The sequence below is a fragment of the Copadichromis virginalis genome, linkage group LG15 (assembly GCF_057382275.1).
Source record: "Copadichromis virginalis isolate Kocher_CV1m ecotype Utaka linkage group LG15, C_Virginalis_male_GT1.1, whole genome shotgun sequence".
Taxonomy (NCBI): domain Eukaryota; kingdom Metazoa; phylum Chordata; class Actinopteri; order Cichliformes; family Cichlidae; genus Copadichromis; species Copadichromis virginalis.
The window spans coordinates 40,883,773-40,911,505 of NC_140632.1; the positions used below are offsets into that span (position 1 = coordinate 40,883,773).

At 41.9% G+C, this 27,733-nt stretch overlaps 1 protein-coding gene across 3 annotated transcripts in view; it reads right to left on the reverse strand.

Annotated features, from left to right (window-relative positions):
• The window catches only part of ptprfa (protein tyrosine phosphatase receptor type Fa), a 385,056-nt gene that overhangs the window by 225,546 nt on the left and 131,777 nt on the right, over positions 1–27,733 (reverse strand). For all 3 annotated transcript variants that reach the window (XM_085433425.1, XM_085433427.1, XM_085433426.1), the window contains 2 exons: positions 19,796–19,941; positions 7,730–7,871 (listed from right to left, as the gene is read on the reverse strand). In XM_085433425.1, coding sequence (XP_085289551.1) covers positions 7,730–7,871; positions 19,796–19,941 — 288 coding nt within the window. The remainder of the gene's footprint in view (positions 1–7,729; positions 7,872–19,795; positions 19,942–27,733) is intronic.

Genomic DNA, 27,733 nt, shown 5'->3' on the forward strand with positions numbered 1-27,733 from the left:
CTGGCTCCTGTGTACTTAACTGACTTGCTGAAGCCACATGTTCCTCCTCGCTCGCTCCGTTCAGCTGAGCAGCTGCTGCTGTCGGTCCCTAAGTCGCGGCTGAAATGCAGAGGAGACCGTGCCTTTTCAATTGCGGCTCCGATGCTCTGGAATAACCTTCCCCTCCAAATTAGACAAGCGTCATCAGTGCAGGTCTTTAAGTCCAGATTGAAAACCTATTTTTATTCCCTGGCTTTTAACTCTGTAGGAAACTGACACCTTCTTATTTATTTTATTGTTTGTAATGATTTTATGGTATTTTTAATTTGGTTGTTGTTTTGATCTGTGTTGTTCAGCACTTTGGTCTGCCTGGTGTGTTCTTAAAGTGCTATACAAATAAACGATGATGATGATGATGATGATGATGATGATATTTACATGCTTCCAGCTCCCGTTTCTGCTCGGTGACAGCTCGTACTTTTCCACTTTCCTTTTTCTCCCTCCCTCACGCTCACACAGCGGGAGGGGCGGTCCCACACGTTCTCCCTGCTGCACGGACTACACCACCCATGAGGCCACAGTCTTAAAGGGCCATGCCTGTAACACTCTGCCGTCGTATTAAATCATTTTTCGTATAATAATTTTAAAAAAATATTTCTTCACATCAATATGCGGGCCGCAAGTAGAAGTGACGTGGGCCGCAAATGGCCCACGGGCCACGAGTTTGAGACCCCTAATCTAAACAATAATGCACTTTTGTCAAAACCACTTAGTTACACAAGGTGTCTTTTAAATCAAGATCAGGCTCTTCCTGCTTTGTTGAGGTGGAATATGTTCACTCTGGGTTTGTGTGAGGATACTGGCTCTGCAGATGCTCACTAAGAGGCAGAGTTGGCAATACAGTCATTCTGTACTTAAGTAGAAGTACAAATACTACTGTTGAAAAATACTCGAGTAAAAAGTTGAAGTACTGTTTCAACCTCTTTACTCAAGTAAAAGTAGAAAGTACCAGCTCTGAAATGTACTGAAGCTAAGAGAGTAAAAGGAGCTCTTTGGAGGAACCGTGTGCTGTACTAACACAAGGATACAATAATATTAGTAGAACACAAACTTTACTCTAACTTTTTTCTAATTATAAGAATAAGAAGGAAAAATAAAACATACATTTCTATTTTCTGTTGTCTACGTTGTACAGCTTGACTTTGCCTCTAAACAAGAATATTTGTCCAGTCGAGGGTTAAAGTGGGGTTCAGCAGGTGGGGGGGACCCTAAAATTGGTCGTAGTGGAAAAGAATCACAACTCACAATAATTTCTATTGAGAGCTCCAGTAGATTTTCTCAGTGTGCCAGCAGTGATCAGCTGACCTGCTGCTCTCTGTGGATGTACACCTGAATTCAACCAGATGTGAGCAGATGTTTCATTTCCATGGTTCAGTAAACACATTAGACACTTTAAAGTTGGTATGAAGGGAAAATTCAGTCAAAAATCATATGAATCCCTCCTACTCTTGATGTAAGCTGACTGACCATGAAACCACGGCCACTGTGCACCAGTCACAGACTGGTCTTTACTTTTTCCGTCACAGTGCAGCAAACCAACCTGTTTATCCTGCACTAAACTGCAGAGGAGTTTAATGCAGGCCTTAAATAACACAATTAGTCTGCCTCCGTTTGATTTGCACACACTGTGACATGCACAGAACCAATATCTGATTTTAAAACATGAGGACTTACATGCAAGCTCTGCATTTCCAGTTCATCAAACACCACTGAGCAGTCTTTACCTTCTTCCTCTCTTCTTCCTCTCCTGTCTTTCTTATCTTTCTCCATCTCAGAGTGAAGTTAGCTCTCTTTCTTTTCTCTCGCTGTGAACTACAGCAGCTGGACCTTTAGCTAGCAACACACAGTTTGTGTGTTTGCTGATGTTTGTTGAGCTGACATTTGAAATGAGCTGCCACTTTACGTGGGCTCCTCTGCAGTAGGGCTAACTAGATCCTGAAATAACGCAACTTACCCTGCACACCTGCAGTCGTTCTGGTGTTTGTTTGTTTTTATAAATCCCTGCTGTGTTGATTTTCATATTTACCATCACCCTGACAAGTTTTGGCTCCACAACTAATTTTTGTTTGCGAATACAGAATAAGGAATTTGGCCAGCATGCCTGTTTTTTCCTGATCATAATAATAATTCAATATTGACACACCACATTTTAAAACACAATAAACACAGAGACTGTAAATAGAAAACAATTACTTTATAGTGATAAATAAGTAAAACCACAAACCTACATAACAACAGGAAGCATTTGAGAAAGCAAACAAAAACATTTTTTTTGCTGACACTGCGCAGTACATTTAGATTTTCCAACCAGCCACTGTTAGTCTAACAATCAGCAATGTGTGTGTGGATCCACGTGATGTAAGACACACCACAGCATCTAAATGAATAAACAGCTGTTACCGTATCCTCCTGAGACCCAGCCTGTTCATGTATGTCCTCTGTAGTGGACACACAAACCCCCAAAAAGTCAGACTGAAAGATTTTTCCCCTTTCGTAGAGGATAAGTTAATAATGACCAGATACACAAACTAGTAAAAGCTGGTCAACCTTCCTGCTTGTTATTTTATTTCTGGGAAACGGAGACTTTCACACCTACAGTGGGGCAAAAAAGTATTTAGTCAGCCACCGATTGTGCAAGTTCCCCCACTTAAAATGATGACAGAGGTCAGTAATTTGCACCAGAGGTACACTTCAACTGTGAGAGACAGAATGTGAAAAAAAAAATCCATGAATCCACATGGTAGGATTTGTAAAGAATTTATTGGTAAATCAGGGTGGAAAATAAGTATTTGGTCACCTCAAACAAGGAAAATCTCTGGCTCTCACAGACCTGTAACGTCTTCTGTAAGAAGCTTTTCTGTCCCCCACTCGTTACCTGTATGAATGGCACCTGTTTGAACTCATCATCTGTATAAAAGACACCTGTCCACAGCCACAGTCCACAATCATCAGAAAATGGAAGACATACAAGACCACTGATAATCTCCCTCGATCTGGGGCTCCACGCAAGATCTCATCCCGTGGGGTCAAAATGATCATGAGAACGGTGAGCAAAGATCCCAGAACCACACGGGGGGACCTGGTGAATGACCTGCAGAGAGCTGGGACCAAAGTAACAAAGGTCACCATCAGAAACACACTACAACGGCAGGGAATCAAATCCTGCAGTGCCAGACGTGTTCCGCTGCTGAAGCCAGTGCATGTCCAGGCCCGTCTGAAGTTTGCCAGAGAGCACATGGATGATACAGCAGAGGATTGGGAGAATGTCATGTGGTCAGATGAAACCAAAGTAGAACTTTTTGGTATAAACTCAACTCGTCGTGTTTGGAGGAAGAAGAATACTGAGTTGCATCCCAAGAACACCATACCTACTGTGAAGCATGGGGGTGGAAACATCATGCTATGGGGCTGTTTTTCTGCCAAGGGGACAGGACGACTGATCCGTGTTAAGGACAGAATGAATGGGGCCATGTATCGTGAGATTTTGAGCCAAAACCTCCTTCCATCAGTGAGAACTTTGAAGATGAAACCAGGCTGGGTCTTCCAACATGACAATGATCCAAAACACACCGCCCGGGCAACAAAGGAGTGGCTCCGTAAGAAGCATTTGAAAGTCCTGGAGTGGCCTAGCCAGTCTCCAGACCTCAACCCCATAGAAAATCTGTGGCGGGAGTTGAAAGTCCGTGTTGCTCGGCGACAGCCCCAAAACATCACTGCTCTCGAGAAGATCTGCATGGAGGAATGGGCCAAAATACCAGCTACTGTGTGTGCAAACCTGGTAAAGACCTATAGTAAACGTTTGACCTCTGTTATTGCCAACAAAGGTTATGTTACAAAGTATTGAGTTGTATTTTTGTTATTGACCAAATACTTATTTTCCACCCTGATTTACCAATAAATTCTTTACAAATCCTACCATGTGGATTCATGGATTTTATTTTTCACATTCTGTCTCTCACAGTTGAAGTGTACCTCTGGTGCAAATTACTGACCTCTGTCATCATTTTAGGTGGGGGAACTTGCACAATCGGTGGCTGACTAAATACTTTTTTGCCCCACTGTAGTTCAGCTACGGTATAAGTCTCATGTCCTGGGTCACTTCCTTTACGAGGTCTTAGGAAGCCTGCACTTCCAGGCCGTGGTCACTGAGATTCAAACTCATTCGAGATTTGTAGTAGACACACCTGTGGTGTCAAGATGAAAATTCTACATCACCTTGTTCATAAGTTATCACATACGCAAGATCTTCAGAAAACTTGACCTCTGACCTTGTATCAATTTCAGGATCTGAAGTACCTGCCTTCCCGAGTTGTCACATTCACAAAATTTTCAGAAAACCTGATCTCTGACTTTGACCTTGAGGCCGAGCTCACTGAAATCCGACCCCGTCCTAGATTTTAAGTTGAAGAACCCATAAAATGAATTTGAAATTCCCGCGTCACGTTGATCTAGCCTGACAGTGGGACGACAACACCCCACCGGCTGAGTGGGTAAAAAGGCACCTACTCAGCAATTGTGATTACCAAGATTATTATTTCTGAAATGAGGTTTAAAGAAAGCAGACGTCTAAATGAAGTCATGCAAAAATGATGTATGATGGAAGCCAATGCAAAAAACTCACAGATGACAACTGCTCAACCTTATTGGTCGAAAGTTCAGAAAACAATATTACTAAAAATGCAAATCATTTGATTAAATTTCTGAGCAGGTGAGCAGTAACCAATCCCAAAGTCCCACACTTTAATGCAAATGGATGTAATGTGCCGACCATGGCAACAAATGCCCTTTACAGGTTAACTGAGTGACAAACCGCCACACTGAAAGTAAAGCAACAAAAATCATCCAAAAATAATAATTCTCCCCCGACGAGAACAGTCAGCAGCAGTAACGTGTTTACCTAAAAAAACACCATTTACTAAATGAGCAGGAGACAGCGTTACAGTGTTTGTCATGTCAGATACGATCTTCATGGCCTGACTGCGACTGAAGAAATTATATTACAGTTATCATCTTTGCCACTGTGTAGCTAACTCGTGGTTTATTACTATGCATGTGACAATTCTGCAAAATATATCGTCCGGTTCAACGGCTCCATCATGCCTGTAAAATGTGAGAAGATGGAAGCACAACACAGAATAATCAATACATGTTTCTGTTATGATACATTTCAGATTTAGCAGCTTCACGCGTGTTTCTTCTCTGCGATTGGGGTCATTTACATGTAGCATTTCTTTAGAAAATAGTCACATTTTTCAACATCTTCTGGCATCTCCACTCTGATGATATGGTTTGACATGCGTGTACATGATTTGAAAATAAAACCTATTAAACATCAGTCTGCTAACAGTGATTATCAGCCTTGCCCATCGCTCTTCTTTAACAAGACCCTGAGTGGTTTTAGAGAGAAAAGTCCTGTTTGTTTGCTGCAACAGGCTCCAGAGCCTCAGGCTGTGTTTACTGCTGACAATATCTACATAGCAGAATAAGTATAACGGGTTCCTGAGTGATTTGGAAAAGGCTGCCAGAGAGACAGCCCTTTTTTCTGCGTGGTTGTTTGTCTATCAATTAGAGTGTCAATTAAATAAATGTGTTTGGGCTCCATCTTGCCGCTGGCAAAGAACAGAGCTGTCTAGAGACACACCTACAGGAGGTTCCCAGCCAAAATCACTTTCAACACATTCCCACTCGATAAACACGATCACACAGAGATACTGGGCCTTGTTTGGGACTTACAAATCCAACAGCCAAACCACAGACTGACATTTTGTTCCATGAAATAGGGAGCTTAGCTGAAAATCTGCTGTTGCACAGCCACTGGAGCAACGGTGGGTTTAGCTGCAATGCAACTAAAGACAAAACAAACATTTCAAATGATTGAACTCAGAATAAGACACAAACAGAAAAATAGATAAGTAACAGACAGTGCTGCAGCAGACTCCCATGTGAACTACTACTAATGTGAAATGCCAACAACATCAAAGCAAAATTAGTAACCAGTGAGTCCTCGATGCCACTATATTAGAGACAATTAAAGGAAATGTGAAACACTGCAATTTGTCATTGAGTTTGAAGAACACCTCCATATGACGGTCAGTGGAAACTCTGAGACTCTTTCCAAATGTAAATTCCACCACTTGTTATAAATGCCAAACACAAAATAAAGATGAACAAACACATTAACCCTTTAAGACCTACCATAGAACCAAGTCCACCAGAGCTTATATTATATTTTTACATGCTGTGGAGCCATTTTTGGGAGCATTTCAAGTTGCTATACATCAATACAACCATTATAGCCCAGATTTTAATAATATGTCTGCATTAAGTGCATAGTAATTACATAAATTGCAAAAAAGTGCAATAAACTACAAAAAAATCGTTTTTGTTTTTTTAACATATATTTCTAGTTAGAGAAATTTAAGAGGTTTATCCCTCAAAACTGTAAATACAAAAAAGTTGCACAAAATAGTTTCCACAGGAAATTTATTTTAAGTGTCTTCATAGTTTTATTTTTGAACTACACCAATTTTTATACACTGCAGGAAAAACGAAAATAAATATTATAATGCAAATTTGCAAAAAAGCAGCATATGGATCAAAATAAACTATTTCCAGCAGTGCAATATGAGTCCTCAGCATCCCAGAAACGACACAGAAAGTCATAAAGTCAAAGATAACTTTTAAAAACACCAGTATAAGCTCATGAGGCCCTGATGGTAAAAAAAAAACTACATTTCCACGAAAATGACGTCACGTCCGGTTTCGGGCAGGTAATGGCGGACATGCGATAGTTCACGCTGATGGACGTAGGAAGTGTTATGAACAGCTGATCGGATCGGCAAAGCGTGTTTCTGGAATATTGTGTTTTTGTTGCTGCAAGTGCTTTTTATGCAGTTTTTGCAAAGCTGTATGTGGAAGGAAACTGTGACCGAGGACAAGCTGATGGCATAAGATGTAAGTACAACTCCTCCGGTTTCATATGCAAAAAAAATTATTAGCTTACGTGGTTGCAGTGATACTGGGATTTAAAAGTAGTTGCGCAAAACAGAGCGTGCCCGCTCCGACCGGCTTTAAAGGGTTAATGCTACCAAACCAGAACCTTATCATCTAACGTCTCTGCTGTTTCCGTGACAGCAGAAACTGCTCCTGTTTGTGGACCGTCAGAAACAGTTACCTCCAGAGGAAGAGCTTTCAAGGCCATCGGAACTATGTTGGGGTGTCTAAATTTCTACGTTGGACGCAGAATGTCACGAAGAAAGGAAAACCAGAAACAAACAGACCACAGGCCCTTTAGCTTCTTGTAGCACAGTGTTGACTCTGGTCTTTACTGAGTTTGTTCAGTGGAAGAAAATCTAATACCCCCCATATGATCTTTTCCACATTGTGTGGGAGAAAGTCAAGACTCACATCCCTAACATGCAACCGCTGCTGGACCAGCCACTGTTGCAGCGTACCAGCGTTCATTGTTACAGATGCCATTAACCTGCAGTCATTTACAGCTTTATTGTCTTTGCTGTAACACCGTTCAGCACTAAAGACCAACTACATGGTTAAAACTGAACACAGAGGAAGTGAAGCGGAGAGATCGCCGTGTTGACTGTATGCACAAAGACAAGCTGTGATGTCAGAGCCACACAGGGTCACGGCTGTCAGAGTGGTAGTGCGATGTGGACAGACAGTCAGGTCTTACCTTCTAAGACAGTGAGCTTGGCGCTGGTGTTGATCTCTCCCACGCTGTTGGTGGCGGTGCATTCATAGATGGCCTCATCGCGGTGGGTCCTCAGCGGCTGGATACGCAGCACTGAGCCTGAGCCGTCGTCAAACTCAATCACCTGAATCGGACAAAGAGCGGGTGTGACACAACGCCTGTTAACTTAAAGCTTTTAGGAATGCAAGACAGCTTTGGAAGTATCCTAGTATCGCTAGTCTGAAATAACTGTTCAATCCTTACATATGCAGAGAATTATGAGTTTGGTGCACTACAATCAACAGTCTTTATCAGAAATAACTTAAACTGACAAAACAGTTTAAGCTATCCAGATGATTCGTTACATTATCAGTCTGTCAGGATGCTTTTAAGACGTGTGCAACATATGTAAGAGTGCTAGTTGATTATAAGGAGAAGTTTCTCCTTTTTAAAATGCCAAACATTTACACAACTGCAGGAACCACTTCTGCAAAAGCCGTCATTTTAACTCACAACACTAACACCACTGTGCTCGGAGGAAGGTGGGCTGCATTCATGTCTATGACCTTTGGAGGAACAAAAACACCTCTGCACCACTCCATCCATTACAATGCTGGTATATAATAATCAACCTCCAAATACTGCATGTGACATTCAAACAGGTCACATCCCATTGTGTGATTATTACTACTCAGTTTGTTCAGTGTTTCAAGCTGAATTTTCCTTTTTCATCATTTATAATGTTTCCATACTTTGAAACATTCCCCCTGTTTTGTCCAAACAGGTTTCTGTTGTTGTTTTCCTGCAGAAGACAACTTTATTTAAAAAAACAAAACAAAACGACAAACCGACTTAAATGGCAGCTTTGGAAAATACATATTCAAACAGATTTTATTTTTATCATTTTCTTTTTTTAATAGAAGAAAAAGAAAAACATCACATCTTCATGTAAACACTTTTGAATAGTCATCATGTTTAGGCTCATTCACGCCAAAATTATTTAGGCTAAATCTTTAAAACAGTGCCATTGCACACACTTTTCAATCACACAGATGCAGGATTCATTATTTGCATTACAGTGGGGCAAAAAAGTATTTAGTCAGCCACCGATTGTGCAAGTTCCCCCACTTAAAATGATGACAGAGGTCAGTAATTTGCACCAGAGGTACACTTCAACTGTGAGAGACAGAATGTGAAAAAAAAATCCATGAATCCACATGGTAGGATTTGTAAAGAATTTATTGGTAAATCAGGGTGGAAAATAAGTATTTGGTCACCTCAAACAAGGAAAATCTCTGGCTCTCACAGACCTGTAACGTCTTCTGTAAGAAGCTTTTCTGTCCCCCACTCGTTACCTGTATGAATGGCACCTGTTTGAACTCATCATCTGTGTTTGTCGTTCAATAATGACTCAGGGTTCGTGAATATCATCGAGCATCATTTACTTCGAAACAAAGCAACCATTACACGTTAGTCATTCCATTCCAGGGGGCGGGTCCCCTCCTCTTGCTTCCCGTCTCACTGCGTGCATGCGCAGCATACTAATACGGAACAGGTATATTAAAGCAGCATTAATGAACAACATTGGTCAGATGTTCTACATCCCCTCTCTTTAGCTTATGGCTGTATAAACTGCTAACAACACCTTTAGCAATAACACGTTAATAACATGTCCATATCATAACATTCTAGCCTAAACATTAACAAATTACTTCACACCTTGAACTGTGTCATTGGTAAGGACACGGAGAGCATTTAACTTTGCTGACATCACATCACTTGTACTGTCCACTTTTTTTTTTTTTTTGTTTGTGTTACTGTCCATCTCTTACGCCTTAGTGTTCATACTTGGGGTTTGGTTTGCAGACCCTCCCAGATCGTGTGATGTAAGCATCACGTGCCGGGCGACAGGGGGACTGGACTGGGGCTTGTGTGAAGTGTTGCGTGTGGCTATGTGTTTGTTCGTCGGTTTGTGTCACGGGTTCTTGAATGTGCTGTGGGGAGTCAGTGGTAGGTGGTTGGGCTGCGGTGTAATCATCACGGGAATCTCCATGTGGTGGTGGTGGTTCAGAGACTGGGAGGATATGTCTGCGGTTTCGCCTGTACTCTCCAGCTCCTGACTGGACGATGTACGATCTGGGCTCTTCGCGGGCTTCCTTGATGGTTCCTAAGGAGTCATGTCCTTGACGCGTTTGCATCCGCACAACCTCACCTGGCATGAGGGGGCGGAGGGGTCTGCTGGACTTGTCATAGTATCTCTTTTGTGCCTGGCGCTTGTGAAGTAGGTTTGTTTTAACTGTTCTGTTGCTTTATTACTGGTGTGACTTCTGGGTCTATTTTCATGGAATAGATAACCGGAAGTTTACCAAGTTTATCTTCGAAGAGGTCTGAATACTCTGAGAAGATCTGTTCTGAAAAGGTGCTTTCCACTTCCTTAGTCACATGGTGGACTTCTTTGTTTAGTGTGATTAATTGTAAGTGAAGTGAGTCTGGTAAGCCAAGTAGGGGTTGTACGTCTCGTTTCACTATGAAGAACTGCAGAGGGTAGTCCTTGCCTGCAGAGTGGCATGAGAGTGTTGCTGTGCCAGCTGTTTGAATTTCCTCTCCCCCATATGCCACCAGTTTAGTGTTTCGTGATGGCATGAGTTTTTCATCATGTCTCAGTTGTTCAAAAAGGTTAGCTGGCATGACATTACATTTGGCGCCAGTGTCCACTTTGAGCTCTAAGGGTTTTCCATTAACATGCACCGTGGTGAAAATGTCATTCTTGTATGGAAAGCAGGGATTTATAGTGTCTATGTCAATTCCATTCACATAGAACATTTCTTCATCGCTGCCGTGCGCCTGCATTTCAATGTGGTTTACGGGTCTCTTTTTGAATTGCCGTGTTTGTGATGACTTGCAGCATTTCTGGAAATGATTCCATTTTTGGCACTTATGGCATTGCTGGCCATATGCTGGGCATTTGTCCCTTTTTGCCTCGTGGCTGCCCCCGCAGTTGTTACAGTTTGTGATTGCGTGAGCGAGCCTATGTTCTGGATGCGTTGCACGCCGTTCATTGCCTGTCTTTGTCTTGACTTTGTGTGGATTCTTTTTCTTTATTGTGTGATGCAAAGTGTCGACCTTTGCCGCCATTTGCTTTGGAGCCGCTAGAGCTTTCGTATGTCGATCTGTCTGCTCGAATATCTGGCACATTTCAATTGCTTTACTCAAAGTTAAGTCGCTGTCGCGCAGCAATTGCTTTCTCATGCTGTCGCTGTTTATGCCACAAACGAGTCTATCTCTGATGAGCTCGTCTTTAAGCTGGCCAAATTTACAACTGCCTGCCTTATTTTTTAAGTCACTCACATAAGACTCAACTGTTTCATCTGGCCGTTGGTTTCTGGTGTTAAACTTGTGCCTTTCCATTGTTATGTTTGTTTGGGGATTACAGAGTTCACGAAATTTGCGCTTTAGGCATTCCGGGTCTTCTCTCGATTCTGCTTCGGTCACCAGTCGTCTGTGTTTTCCTTCCCCCGCGTGCACAGCGGTTGCATAAACGAATGCGCGCTCCCGCTCGATGGCTTCAGAGCCGGCTAGGTTTAGCAGGATGAACGCTCTGGTCCGAGGATCCTTATCAGAATGAGCAGCGGCTATAAATATGTCATATTCCTGCTCGAATATACGCCACTTCTCTGCGATGTTTCCACAAAACACCAATGGGTCTGGTCTACGGAATCCGTCCGACATGGTCGCTGACGTTTAATAGCCTCTTGCTACGATAGCCTAGCAACGCTAGCTGGTTACTTGCTTGCTTCGTCCGTAAAGTGCTGGGAAAACTTTAGTCTTACCACTCCGTCGGCAGTGCTGGAGTAGATGACCGAACCACAACTTCTGACACCATGTTTGTCGTTCAATAATGACTCAGGGTTCGTGAATATCATCGAGCGTCATTTACTTCGAAACAAAGCAACCATTACACGTTAGTCATTCCATTCCAGGGGGCGGGTCCCCTCCTCTTGCTTCCCGTCTCACTGCGTGCATGCGCAGCATACTAATACGGAACAGGTATATTAAAGCAGCATTAATGAACAACATTGGTCAGATGTTCTACAATCTGTATAAAAGACACCTGTCCACAGCCTCAAACAGTCAGACTCCAAACTCCGCCATGGCCAAGACCAAAGAGCTTTCGAAGGACACCAGGAAAAGTATTGTAGACCTGCACCAGACTGGGAAGAGTGAATCTACAATAGGCAAGCAGCTTGGTGTGAAAAAATCAACTGTGGGAGCAATCATCAGAAAATGGAAGACATACAAGACCACTGATAATCTCCCTCGATCTGGGGCTCCACGCAAGATCTCGTCCCGTGGGGTCAAAATGATCATGAGAACGGTGAGCAAAGATCCCAGAACCACACGGGGGGACCTGGTGAATGACCTGCAGAGAGCTGGGACCAAAGTAACAAAGGTCACCATCAGTAACACACTACAACGGCAGGGAATCAAATCCCGCAGCGCCAGACGTGTTCCGCTGCTGAAGCCAGTGCATGTCCAGGCCCGTCTGAAGTTTGCCAGAGAGCACATGGATGATACAGCAGAGGATTGGGAGAATGTCATGTGGTCAGATGAAACCAAAGTAGAACTTTTTGGTATAAACTCAACTCGTCGTGTTTGGAGGAAGAAGAATACTGAGTTGCATCCCAAGAACACCATACCTACTGTGAAGCATGGGGGTGGAAACATCATGCTATGGGGCTGTTTTTCTGCCAAGGGGACAGGACGACTGATCCGTGTTAAGGACAGAATGAATGGGGCCATGTATCGTGAGATTTTGAGCCAAAACCTCCTTCCATCAGTGAGAACTTTGAAGATGAAACGAGGCTGGGTCTTCCAACATGACAATGATCCAAAACACACCGCCCGGGCAACAAAGGAGTGGCTCCGTAAGAAGCATTTGAAAGTCCTGGAGTGGCCTAGCCAGTCTCCAGACCTCAACCCCATAGAAAATCTGTGGCGGGAGTTGAAAGTCCGTGTTGCTCGGCGACAGCCCCAAAACATCACTGCTCTCGAGAAGATCTGCATGGAGGAATGGGCCAAAATACCAGCTACTGTGTGTGCAAACCTGGTAAAGACCTATAGTAAACGTTTGACCTCTGTTATTGCCAACAAAGGTTATGTTACAAAGTATTGAGTTGTATTTTTCTTATTGACCAAATACTTATTTTCCACCCTGATTTACCAATAAATTCTTTACAAATCCTACCATGTGGATTCATGGATTTTTTTTTCACATTCTGTCTCTCACAGTTGAAGTGTACCTCTGGTGCAAATTACTGACCTCTGTCATCATTTTAGGTGGGGGAACTTGCACAATCGGTGGCTGACTAAATACTTTTTTGCCCCACTGTATCTTATCTGATTTATTATGAGAATGTCATGCATCAAAAATGAGGGCAAAAGGGAGGAGATGGCGTTTAATCGATTATAACACGAGGTCAGAAATATAAGTGCTGACATGAGTAGTGTCCACAGAAACCTCTGAATCTCAGCTAAAAGCTCATGTAAACCATGTCTACAAACACCAAAGCAAAGACACCAAACAGCTAAAAGAGCAGTTACGTCACCATGAATCTGTGGACAGGTAATATCCATATTTTGATTTATGATTTTCTGGAGTTAAAGGGGAACCAAAGCATATTTTCAAAGGTGTTATATGCTATAAAATACTTTTAAAAATTAGGTGAGGGAAATAAAAAATAAATGTTTCTATGTTTGAGTCACAGTAACTTTGACACAGTAACATGTGCAGTAATATTTACAGCTCTGATGACATCTCACCAGTGTTAGCTGGTCAAGTAAGAAACACTTAAATATTAAGTTAAATTTGAAAACTGTTTAAAAAAAATAGATCCCCATTCCAGATTCCAAAATGTCATGTGACAATCTGATCTTTGATCCTTTGAAGCTTTTCCTTAAGTAAGGGTGAGAAACAGCAATTTTTAGTTCGTTTCCTCGCAGCCTTCAAACGTTCACTACAGAAACATTCGGAAACCTCTCAGAGTCATCGGATACAAACGCCAACAAAACGATTACGCCGCCTCTCCTTCCTTGCGTGGCCGGCCAATTTCTCCAAATGGCCTCTTATCCATCCAAAGGGCATTGCAGGAGAGTAGGAATGAAAACAAGCATCTCCAGAACAAAATTCAACAAATTGAAAAAGAAAAAGTTCACCTGGAGAAGAAGTGCTTACAAATGGAAGCACAAAACAAACACCTGGAAGAAACACTACAGCGCCAGCCCGACATCAACATTATTAATGAGGGCTGGGGGATCAAGTTTGCTCAAGCCAGAGAGCAGATTGTATTCCTCATCAAAGAAAACAAGAAAAAGAGCGCTGAAGTTAAAGAAATGTCCGAGCAGCTTCAAGGCAGGAAAGCCACGATTGATAAGATAGAGTGGGATCTCCAATACATGGACCAACAGAATCAGCTGCTCCAAAGAAAGCTTGATGAAGCTGAAGACAAAAATAAAGAAGTCCTCCAACAGAAGGAAGAACAGGACACAAAGCAAAACGACCTGCAGCGCGAGCTCCAAGGCATGCAGGAAAAGTACAGAATGGTGAAGGGAAGGTTGGACCAAACACTGCGCCAAAATAAAGACCTCCTTCAAGAGAAAGAGCAACAGCAAGAAAGAAGAAACCATCGATGAGTTGAGAAGCCTCATCCTGGACAAAAAGGCGCTCGTGGAAAAGTCCATGAAAAAGAAGAAAAGATTCTTCTGCTTGTTCCGGAAGAGGGACAATACCGCTTCTTCAACTGATGTAGCCTCGTCTTGCTCCACCTCTGTTCACCCCCCAACCAGTCCCGGCAGTTGACTGCCCCCTCCTGAGCCTGGTTCTGCCGGAGGCTTCTGCCCGTTTAAAGGCAGTTTTTCCTCCCCACTGTCGCCTAGTGCTTGCTCAGAGGGAATTGTTGGGGTTTTCTCTGCTCTACCTTCTTTCTTTACTTACTTGTTAACTTTTTGTTCTTACCTCATTTAACCTACTTTCTTTATTTACTTGCTTGTTTAACTCTTTTTTCAACTTATCTAACAAAATAAAACAGTTGAATTTATCCTTTGAGTATTGTTCCTCTAATCTTTACAGAGTTTTTCCAAAACACTTTCAAACATTCAGATCTGTCTTTCATTTTCTTCTTGAAACTTCATGAACGGTGAACTATAAACTCTGGAACATGGTTTGAAACACTGAAATTGTTTCAGCTGAAACTGGCAAAGTCATACGTGTGTGTGTGTCACAGGTGATATGGTGTCACTGGATGGGGACGTTCCCTCTGCGTCCCATTAGCATCGGCCAAACCGAGGTTTCAGTGTCACTACAGTCGATGGAGCGCGTCTAATTTTAGGGAAGATTTGGATGAACTGAAGTGGCAGCTGCCAGATTTCATTCTGATTGCTTTGTTTGCAAGCGGAGCACCAGATCAGCACTTTGCCCCAAAGCTCCTGATGGAAGCAGCACAAGAGTGAGAAATGAGGGAAATCATTTAGACAATAAGGTGGAAATAAAAAAAAATGAAGAGTGCAGCAGCTCAAAGAGCAAAAGAAAGAATGCTTGGAATGAGCTGAAGGACAAATGTGCTAACAGACTTGACTGGATATCAGGTATGTAAGGGCTTTAGAAATGTTCGAGGGGCTGTGGTTAAGAGTCAGGGTCACGGCACTTCCTCCCCTCTGAAATGCGTGCGACCCAAGCAGTGGACTGGCAGAAATCAAATTCCTGCCCCAATGAAGGAAGTGTGGAGCTGCACTTTCTTCCTGCCTCAGTAGGAGGTCGATCCAGCGAGCACACAGGGAAGCCATCAGTTTAACTCTTAGCCCAAAGGAGAATCATTCCCATTGCTCCGCGTGGTACGAGCCAGTTATATATCCATTGTACAGACGTAGAATTATTTCAAACGAATAAGATCAGAGCTCCTGCGTACAGAAAGTGGGGTTTGACACACATGGAGGCTGCAGGAAAGACAACCTTAGAACAAGGAGCCGAGCAACGTCAAGCAGCAGCAGAGAAACAAACAAACAAACAAAACACGGTCCACTGTTGAGGCTCTTCTAAAACAGTGTTGGTTTGTCTGTTCTTGTTCCAAAAGGAGAGTTAGGTTATAAACTCACCCATCACTCAGTGAACCTTTCTGTCTATCACAGGAATACTGACGGATTTACTCACCTAACCTGAAAACCAGATTAGACGCTCTGTTCTCAGCTGTTACTGTTTTCATCACACTGCCATTTCTCTGTTAGCCATTCATATCTAACGCTGCACACTTACACGCTCTCATGTAAACGCTTTTGTTAGCTGAAACAAACTCAGATACTCTACAAACCTCGAAGGACATTTTCTGCATGTTGAAACCAAAACCGAGCCCTGGTTGAAATGTCAACGCCTGCATTCATGTACTGTTTACTTCAAGCTGCCTACAAACACTCGAAGATGTCCAGGAATCATTGTTTATCTTTAATAACTCATCAGTGTGGACACTGGGCTTAAGGACATGCTATGCCTCGCTGCTGCTATCACTGAACTAGATCTTTAACCTTTGTATGTGCTGCTGTTGCCTTTTTCAAGAGAATCATCGTCTGGTTGTGGAAATATAAGTGCTGTGACGTGTTCTGTAGTACAATAGCCGATAGCTCAGGACTCTCCCACCGTGCACATATCTTGTGTCTTCCAAAGAGAGAACTTTACAGCTAACATATCCAGATACTAGGCTACTATAATTTTGAAGTGAAAGACACTCACCGGTCTGCATGCTCAATTTCTAAAACTATAATGAATACAATACAATTCAGGTAAGTTGCAAAATATAGATATATAACGTATCATGAATATATGTGCTGTGACTATGTGAAGAGCAAAGTCTGAACAAATCTGGAGCATCTAATGAAAAACAAAACATTAAACAGGTAGGTGAGCAAATATGACCCCTGTGTGAAAGGATATTTTCATGAGGATTAAAATAGTTGGGCTGTGGCTATTTATAGACCAAGATTAAAGCTTTTTAACTGCAGAAATCAAATAAAACAGAATAACAGACAACGTAAGTGAAAGTACCGAGGGAGTACTGGACTGTCTGTACTGGGAGGTGGTGCATCCACACCACACACAGGGTCGCCATCAGTTTAAATAATGCTGAGCAGACAGGTGGAAGATAATTCCTATTACTCACAACGACAGGAACCAAGTGTCTCCGTCTATGCAGGACTCATGTTGAGTCACTTCAGCTGAAGTCATTTGGGTTGGCTGGCAGCTAATGAGCCTTCCTGCTGCTGCAGAGTCCTGCAGGCAGGCTTGTACAGTCCTATTTATTAAGCTTTTGCTGTGTGTGTTAATGCAGCTGCATGAATAAAAGGTCGACTTTCTGCTCAGTGCTTCTGTTCGTTGTATAGAAGCCATTTTGCAGTAGATGAAAAAATATCCTTCAAAGTTCACTTCATTTAATTTTGTCACAAAGCACATCAATCACAAACGTACAAATCTGTGAATAAATAGAAAAACATAGCATTACATCGTATGCAGCAGTCCTGTTTGACTGGCTTGACTTATAGGTTTGATCACACAAATAATCGGTCATATTATTAGTTCAGTGCTATAAGTCAATCTCGGTCATTAGCTACGCAAATCCTTCCAGTGCCGTAACTCAGCTCGCTTGTTAAATGAAGACACAACATTCCTCTCTCCCCACCAACCATCGACTCTATCGGATGAAGCTCGTGGTGTTTTTTTAATAGACATGAAAAACTATTCAGGTGTCATTCTGGGCCTCTACAACATTTTATTAGCGCTGTTTATGTGCAGCACATATTCAAGCTTGAAGGTACCAGATCAATTCATGTAAACTAGGCCAGCTTCACTCCAACTGTTGCTGGTAGTTCGTTTCCATCTTCATTCAAGTCAGGTCAAATGTTCAAAAGATCAAGGTTATAGCAGGGCTAGTGCTAATTCACCTCTGAGGACAGAAGGATACACTTTGCTTATTATTTGATGACAGTTTTCTTTCTTCACTTATGTTGTGAAAGAATCAGTCCCTGTTTTGCAGCAGGCTGTAAACATACTTTAACAAGGGAGTCGGTGCAGATTGATGCGCTTTTGAAGCCAGCCTCAAGTGGCAATTTAGAAGAATTGTGGTTTTTGTTGCTACCACACAGCACACACTTTTCAGCTGCACGGGTTGGCTGCGTTGTCCTGCCATTGATGTAAATGTTGCTTTAACTGCACAACTAATTACTGCTGCAGACAGAGCACAGACAGCCCATAGGCAAAGGCCTTCCAGACCCCGTCTATCCTCAAACACACTGCAAAAAATGTTAAGGAATTTAAGCTCAACTCCACCCATTAAACCTAAAGGTCCTATCCTGACACTGAGCCTTTACTGGAAATGACTTGTAATCATGTACTTTAAAAAAAAGTGCATGATTACAAAACGTATTTAAAGGTCACACAGCCTAAAGTTACATTAAAAAAACTACAGAGAGACGTTTTAACTCTGCATATTTTATCTTCTGCCAGCGTTTTGTAGCTTGCACATGTATCTAAATTACGCTGATTCAAAATGTCACCATGCATGTATTTTTTAATTATTGTTTTTAGTACTAATGCTGATAGACGAGATAATCAGGGTTCTGTTCACTGAATTTTTCAGAATTATGCAAATAAAGAAAAGACATTTAATATCTAATCAAAAGGTATTTCAACTTGTCATTAAAATGTCGTGTTTGTTCACAGAGAGGTGAAAATACACTTTTTTGCCTTTTACGAATAAAAGAAACACAAATGATCCAGTTGAGATCAGCAGATATGAACTTTGTTGGTACGTCAGTGTTTTTTCTGGGCTCCTATGAGTCAGAGGTCGTCTCAAGGGCAAGAGAGCGCATTCAGAAAGTCTAAAAATGTGCAGAACTCATTCAGTAATAACTGTAATAAAAAGGAAGTGTATTGCCGTCCACAGGGACATTTATTTCCTGCATTTGACCCGGCCTAACGCCTGAAAACTGGCTTCCAAGTGTAATGCAGATATAAACAGTGCCCTGTTTCAGTCGGCTGGAGACGTTGGCGTAAACACGTAACCTCGACACATAAAAGCCATGCTTGAGCCATAGACTGTATATTAAAGATGGACACTGCCACTATAACGTCCACGTTTCACATACAGTCTGTGGTTTAAACTCGGGACCCTCTCACTAAGAAGCCACGATGCTTATTACTGAGCCCATGTGCGGTCTTCATTTGGCTTTAGATATCTCTAAGCTTTGAATAAAAACAGGCCCTCTGAATGTGACGGACATTTTCCCTCTTTTTTCAGATGTTTTAATGAGAAGATCTCCAGTCAAAAATGTAAAAAAGAAATCATTAGTTCCACAGTTTTTCTGTCTGGTTTCAGATCAGTTTCCAGCACACACAGCCTTCACAAAGTCTACAACCTCTTTCCTGCATTTCAAAGTGAGAAATAAAACTTTGGTATTTGAGCTTTAATTGTTTGCTGTTCTGCTGAACAAAATGAAATGCACTCAATTCAAATTTAATTTCACGATGTCAAATTTTAAAAGCTTCACTCATAACATAGACATGTGAGACATGTGAGAGATGCTTTTGAGCGAAATCACACACACTAAATAAACCTGATGTGCTGGCCATAGCAGGTTATTAGAGTTCTGCTCCACCATTGAAGCCACAGACATCAAAATCTGCACCTCCTCCTCTAATTCTGAGCCTCAAGTGTTTTCATTAGAATAACACAACTAACATAATTTGCATTAAGTGGTTTTCAAGCAGGCACTAAATGGAGAAAGCTGCTGTGTCTGATTTTTTGTGCATGGTAGTAATGAATAAATACACCACCAGTCTGCAGTTTGGCCTCTCCTGCTAAATGCACACACATCTTCTTGAGCGGCATGTTGCATATGTTCTATAAAATGACAGCGTGTGACCTGCTGCTCTGTATCACACAAATGCAGACAGGTAATGAGCAGTGAAGGTGTGAGACAAGGAGGTGTTGCACATTCAAACACTTCAGACAGGGAGCTCACGCGTCGTACCTCAAAGCGCTGGGAGCTGACTTTCTTTCCCTTTTTCATCCAGGTAATGCGAGGCTTGGGCTCACCGACCGCCTGGCATACGAACGACGCCACTCCTCCCGAAATCCCCGTTTGATCCTCGGGGGACTTGATGAAGCTGGGCGTGCCTAAGGGAAAGAAACGGAGATGAGGGCAGGAAGAGAGCAAAACCAGAGTCAGATGAAGAGCCCTGACAGAGAAACATCTCTGTACTTGCTTTAAGTCCTGCAATAACAACATGCTCTTTCAAAAGCTGTTTCATGCCTGTAGCCACACCCAGCCGTAAAAACAGCCCAGCACCATCCTTTCCCTGAAAATATGCAACATCCATCAGTCTTATTAGTAGTGGCAGAGCGCAGGCAGATGTGAACGGACAGATGGAAACCTTGAAAAATCTGCTTTGAATGCATGAATAAACATGAATCATAAACCAGCCCTGTGACCATAATACTGTACATCACCAACATGAAAGGCTGAAACAAGTGTTGTGCATGGATAATAGTGCAGCTCAGAAGATCATTTTTAAAATTCATGTCATGGTCTCACATGTTAACCATACACAGTGGTGGTTTGGACCACTAGTGGAGTTATGATGCAATGTTTAAATGAGCACTGGACCTGGTTCTCGACTAGCAACTTCATAAAAATACAATGAGAAATGTAGCAATATATGTATATCCCTCCTCTCGTGTTAGGGTCGGCACCGACCCATTTTAAATTTCAAATGCATAAAAAAACCACATAGATTTGTTTATTGTATCAAGGCTTTTTGACTTTGTCAGGAACCTCTATTTCTACAAAATAAAACCAAAAAAAAATATTTTCACTAAATTATAAAATGCCCTAGTTAAAATTATGACCTTTGTGTTGTTAGGGTCGGTTTCGACCCAGGTATAATATTATGAGTATAAAGCAATAATTAAAGCCAAAACTGAAATCATAAGTGCACTGTCAGCTAAAACACTTACAGCAAGCGCCTCTCCTAATCATATGAGCTTTAGGGGATTCTTATTTTGCATGTTTTTTGCAGTATACCTGCACAAAAACAAAACAAAATAAACACGGGCATGTGAGGTGAATTCACTATTTGAGTGGCCATTTGACTTCCAGAGTGCACATTTACAATTTGCAGCATACAAAAAATGAGAAGAAGATTCACAGTGAGCCAAGTTCAGGATCATATTTTTGGTGAAAATGAAGGAGAGGACACAGAGCAGCATAGCGATTCAGATGGGCAGGTTTCTAAGGAGGAAGACAATGTGGACTATCATCCAGAAGACACGGACACATCTGATCAGAGGTGGAGGTCGCTGGTGCTGAAGCTACTCCTGCTGAAAGATTCAAGTCCAAAAATGGTAAGATCTTTTGGAGCTCAGTACCTCATGATGTACATGGCAGGGCAGCTGCTGCAAATGTCATCAAAATGACCCCTGGAATCACAAGGTTTGCTCTGACCAAAGTCAGTGACATCAAGAGATGTTTTGAGATATTTATGCCATTGTCACTAGAAAGAATCATCATTACTATGATAAACCTTGAAGGAAAAAAAAGTCCATGGCGACATGATGAGGAATACCTGGATGCTTTCATTGGTGTTCTTCTTGCTGGAGTGTACAGATGCTGCAATGAGGCCACTGATCGTCTATGGCAGGGGTGCCCAATCCCAGTCCTCGAGAGCTACTATCCTGCAGCTTTTAGATGCATCCCTACTCCAACACAGCTGAATCAAATGAATGGCTTGTTATCAGGCCTTTGCCAAACATGATGGCATGCTGAAGAGGTAATCAAACCATTTGATTCAGCTGTGTTGGAGTAGGGATGCATCTAAAAGCTGCAGGATAGTAGCTCTCGAGGACTGGGATTGGGCAGCCCTGGTCTATGGGATGCATCGACAGGCAGAAACATTTTCTGGGCAACGATGTCACTTCACACATTTGATATCATTTTGATTCAAGAGTCCTCAGATTTGACAACAGAGAGATCAGACCGAGGTCTGACAAGCTTGCTCCCATCAGGGATGTCTGGGAGAGATGGGTGCAGTTTCTTCCACTGATGTTCATCCCAGGGCCAGTGACAGTGGATGAACGTCTTGTCCACTTTTTGAGGAAAATGCCCCTTCCGGCAATATATACCCAGTAAGCCAGGGAAAAACGGCAGAAAAATCTGGGAAGCCTGTGATGCAAAAACCAACTATGCCTGGAATGTACAGATTTTCACAGTCAAAGCTGCGAGTGGCACTCCTGAGAAGAAACAATGAAAATGTGTGGTCCTCCATATGACCACTGGACTGCAGGATCACAATATCAGCTGTGATATTTTATTTTATTTTTTACCAGATATGACCTTGGACAAGAACTTCACAAAGGAAACTGAGGTGAAGCTGTATCATTGGGAAGTGATAAAAAGCCCACAATTACCCACGGCTATAACCAAAACAAAGGAGGAGAGGACTTTTTCTTTTTTTCAGTTTATATTAAAGGTCTACTGCTGAAAAAAACAACCTTTTTTTGTCTTTTCTTGATGTAAATGTCTATGGGTCGAAATTGACCCGTAACACCATCGATGTCATTTTAGTTATTAATCTTAAAATGAAAAAAATCAATAAAACAGATTTATTTAAGAGATGTGTCCTATACCCCTCAGTAATACTCAGGTAACACAGAAACCTTTTATTTATTAATATGATTCTCTTGAGGTTAATTTTACAATTTTTTTTAAATTGAAATCGAGGGGTACAGTGACAAAAAAAGACCCAGAGGCCCACGCCAAAAGTATTAAAACCAACATTTTCATGGATAAGGAAGCCTAACAAGGTAACCAAGAGATGAGAAACAAATTGGATGATAACTTATTGTTTTTAGTATATTTTATAGCTGATTTAATTCACGGGTCAAAACCGACCCGCTAACATAAGAGATGATAACAGAAAGCTAACACGAGAGGAAGGATATATGTATAAAACCTGGAGAAGAAGGCTTACCAATGTAAGCAAAGCAAGACAATTCTACATGGTGCTGTCCATGAACCACAGAGTGAATATAGATACAGAACTTCAAAGGATATTAGAGGGTAAAACTGCACACTTTCTATCGCATCTGTTAACACGTTGCTGCAAATCGATTCAGAGCATTTAACAGAGCACTTCAGAGGGTCATTAATATGGACAAAAAAAAAATCCCAGGACACCGGGGTTTAAGCTGCTGCCGTCTGGCAGGAGGTTCATGCTGCTGAGGTCCCGGACAAACAGACTCAAGGACAGCTTTTACAACAGGTAACTAATCAGCGCTAACAGCTGACCTGATCGGCTACCTGCCTGGACTTTTGGGGGGGCAACAACAATAACAATAATAATATTTATATTTGCAACAAGGCGCAATAATTATAATAATGTGCAACAATAATAATGTGCAATACACATAAACTTTTTCTTCTTTTTATACTTAATTTAAGTTACTGTGTCGTACGCAGTGCCGACGTCGGACAGTTTTCCAGTTTCATTGCACTATTGTACTCTGTATGACTGCAATGACTATAAAGAGATATCTTATCTGATGACGTCACCACAGCCCTCAGCAGGATAAACATGATTGTGAGACTTTCTGAGAACATCGAGACGACGTGTTCCAAATCGTCTTACTTAAAGTTCTAAAGATATGATAAACTGACACGAACGTCACTGCTTAATTACTATCATCACACAAAAGACATCCTAATACTGCTTCTACTTTGGTTTTATTTTGTTTTATTTTCTCATGTGTTTTACCTTTTTCAAAATTATTCCTCAATCAGAGACCAGATGCATCTCCTGGTAGTTGTGACATATCTGATGGTATTATGACTAAAGAAATATCCCTCCATAGTTACAAATGTTTACTGAACAAATCCGAGTTTTAAACAGTCATTTGATGTGTTTGGGACAGCTGAGCTAGTTATAACTCGTGAAATGAAGCCGGAGTTTTGATTCCATTTGTAGGGGTTTGCTTTATCTTCAAGGTTTAGGGTTTGAAATAAAACAATAAAGCTACATCAGAAACAGACACAATACAGAGAGCCTAACACTTCCAGGAGCTTTGAAGAACATGTTCAGGAATGAATCTTAAACAGAGTGTGTGTGTGGATTAGTCTGTCTTTGAGGAGCAATCATTCACTGTGCAAACTAAAACCATTACAACAATGTTATATGTCTGCGCTGGGGGCTGCTCTCTGGTACCACTAAAGATTATTTTTAAATGATTATTTAAGTAGGGATCTGTCACAGCAGTGTGTATGGTTTGTCTGACTGTGATGTAAAATCAACATTTGTGAGACACAATCAAATCACTGTTTGCGCATATTTGTCATTTGTTGTATGACAACAGAAACTGAGTGATGATTACATGAGAGCAGCCAAACTGTGTGTTTGCATCCGTGTGTGGTCCTAACACATTTAAGCTCAGTCTACAACCGAGATGCTAAAAGGAAATCTTGGTGCCAGAACAGAGTCGCAGAACAGAGCTGCAAATATGGAACCAACGCCTGCGTTAGTTCATGCAGGCCAAGAAGTCGAGCTCAAGCCAAGCATTTCAGTGCCATCCCACACCGGATGATGGGCTTAGCTACAAATCGAATTGGCTAATCTTATGTACGGCTTGCTATTTAAACTGCTTTAGCCTTCCCATAGTTCCTCTGTGTCTGCAAGCCACTTTGCAACCCAACTCCAGCCCAGTTCCTCCTTTTTACACCATATCTGACTTACATCTGTTTACTGTGTGCTCTGTTCTGAACAGAGGTATTGCTGCTGCCTTCCCTGCCTCAGTCTTATGTACATATTTCACAAAGAAGAAGGGGAAGAAACAAAGTTACTCCAGATGGACAAAACCGTCTACTTTTGATTAAAGTGTAGACGGGGGCGATTGTGGCTCAAAGAGTTGGCAGTTCGTCTTGTAAACGGAAGGTTGCCGGCTCGGACAGTCTCGGTCGTTGTGTCCTTGGGCAAGACACTTCACCTGCCGCCTACTGGTGATGGCCAGAGGGGCCGATGGTGCGATATGGTGGCCTCGCTTCTGTCAGTCTGCCCCAGGGCAGCTGTGGCTACAACCGTAGCTGCCTCCACCAGTGTGTGAATGTGAGAGTGAATGAATAGTGGCATTGTAAAGTGCTATATAAATGCAATCCATTATTATTATTATAAAGTGATCCTGACCCAGGGACAGACTGTCTCTTTGAATCAATGCTACTAAAAGTAGATGACTTTCATTGCCCCTGTTGTCATTTGTGCCCATGAAGTTGGAATGCTTTCAGACATGTTTTGTTGGATGCGCTAACAAATTGATTGAGTGATTGATTGTTTGAGTGATATATCAACTAGGTTGTATGTTGAGTGTCTGTATGGGGCCTTAGGCCTGGATTGCTTGGGTGTATCTACGGTATGAGAATACTGTATTTTATATGTATTTCTATCTTTTATATCCTATCATTATAGTTTTTAAGTATTTAATTATAGTTTTTAAGTATTTATCTTTTGTGATGTTGCACTGACCAGAGACATCTTTCAATTTCATTGTACCTGTGACAATGACAATAAAGAATATTCATTCATTCATTCATTCATTCATTCACATGTAATATTTATGCACCAGTGTCAGTGCAGTGATTTGTAGAAAAAGCCTGGTGTTCATATTTCCAGTTTTTCATGTAGAAGTTTTCCTCTAATTTGGTGTGAAACTTGTTTTGGCAATGTGACAGCTTGCTGTTCTCTTACTGCTGCGTTAAGTTACTGCTGACGCAAATCCAGCATGTCCTGCTGCTTCTGCATCACATTAAAAAAACTACAAGTGACAAACCAGTCAAGCCACCGTGAGCTGAAGAAGCCTGCAGGTGACAGGCACTTGACTGTGACCAGCACACCTCCATCACACCATCAAGGTGAGCAGGTTTACCTTGCTGTCCAGGCTAATGCAGTGGAAGAATACACAGTCCACCTGCTGCTTACAACACCTAATTTCTGCATTGCTCAGCTTGACTAATCGCCGTCCGATTAAAGAAAAACTCTAAAGGCTTCCAGGCAATTTAATCATTTAATCATCGTCTTAAACTAATTGCATTTAGTGCAGTTGTGTTACTACATTAACTTTTAGGAAATGCTGATAACATTTATGATAAATTGTTTTACTCTTAAGATAATATCACAGAATCTAAATTCATTTTAACACAAAGCAGCGTCTTGAAAAAAGATAATTGATGTGGTGGAACAAGCTAGTCATGTGTGATGTTATTAATATTTCTAGCATTGGTGTGGCGAGTCTCTGAGCCTCCGCTCATGTGTTGAATTCTTGTTAAAAAGAACACCCAGTCCTGTTAGCGCTCCATGGTAACACTAACAAAGACCGGCTCTCCTCCCGAGACAGACTGCTGTGAATGTGGAGACTTTGACTAATGATTAAATATTCCTTGTTGGAGCTCCTCACCTCAGAGGCCTCACCTTTTTCCCACAGAACGAATCGTAATGTTGCCGTTTTCCTTTGGAGGTAGAAGCGGCTTCTTTATTGCGGGTCAGTGTGTAAAGACGGCTGAGACAGGTGGAAGATACTTGAAGTGTTGGTGTTATAAAGCATCAAAGTCTTGTCATTCTCAGTGGCTTCCTCCCCTGCGTCATCGCTGCTCCCGATTCCCCCCTGTCAGCATGTCTCCTCCAATAACACTTTGTTTCTCTGATGTAACTTTGAAAAGCAGCAGGCTGCTGTCTGCCTGACTTCTACTTGTGTGGTTAGTGGTTCATGGCTCCTTTCCATACAAACCCCTGTGATATATATACTTTCAGATTTTGTGCTACAGCACCCGAACTCACAAATACGTGAGTCCTGTGATTGAGCTACAAACACAAAGAAACATTAGGTACTTTCAGACCTTTTAACCTTTTTTTCTGTCTGCACTGCAAAAAGTGATGACCACTGTATTTCCTGTGCACAGAGATTGGCATCAGTGTCGTCACCAGAGAAAATGAAGAGTTGATTCAGTAATTTACAGCCATGAGAGGCAAATTAACTATTAGTAATGCAAAGGGGGTAGGTTCAACTTTTGCTAATTTTAAGGCAAAGCCGTGTACCAGCTTCGTCTGTGGATGGGCCTTTGGGGCTACAGTGCTCCCTCGCTGTAACGCGGTTCACCTTTCGCTGTTTCGCTGATTTTTTTGGTGCAATTTTGCATGTGTTTATTTTTTTGTTTTTTCCACAGTGCATTGTGTTCTGCGTCTTGATTGGCTATAGACCATTGTCAATCAATCTCATGCCGTGTCTCCCGTACAGTACAAAATGCTTTCAGCTCGTCAACTTTACATAAATCTTTGATGGCTACCAGTGTGACTCTGAAGTGCTGTACAACAAACACAACACTAACTGACAGGCCTGATAGGTCACAGGCATAGATACCAGTGACAAGGCTGGCTAGTTATGCTAACAGCCGCATCTGTCAGATATCTGTCTCCAATACAAAAGATAGATGCATGTAGTATATCAGTCATTTCAGTCATCATGTCTAAAACGTGCACAGCTTACCGTGTTCCATTTCTACCCCATCAAAATTCAACCACTGTGCTACTAATTATGTTATACAGACGTTTATCACGTGGGGCCATATGAACATAGCTGCCTTTCATATTGGACATGATATAAAAGGCAGTCACAAAGAAACAAGTGTATTTTCCAAATGGTTATCAAGCGATTTCTTGGGTGTAGCAGGTTGAAATCAGTCGTGAAGAGTGTTGCACCACAGTCATTCTTCTAATTGCTTTGCTCACTGGGAGATTGCTGTGGTTGCCTGTAGTTGAAGGCAGCCACTCGTGTTAAAACGTTAAAACAACAATTTTGCTAATTGGAAATGGAGACCATTCACCTTCAAAGTGAAAGCTGTGCCTTGGTGTTACAGCACATTTCAAAATTCACA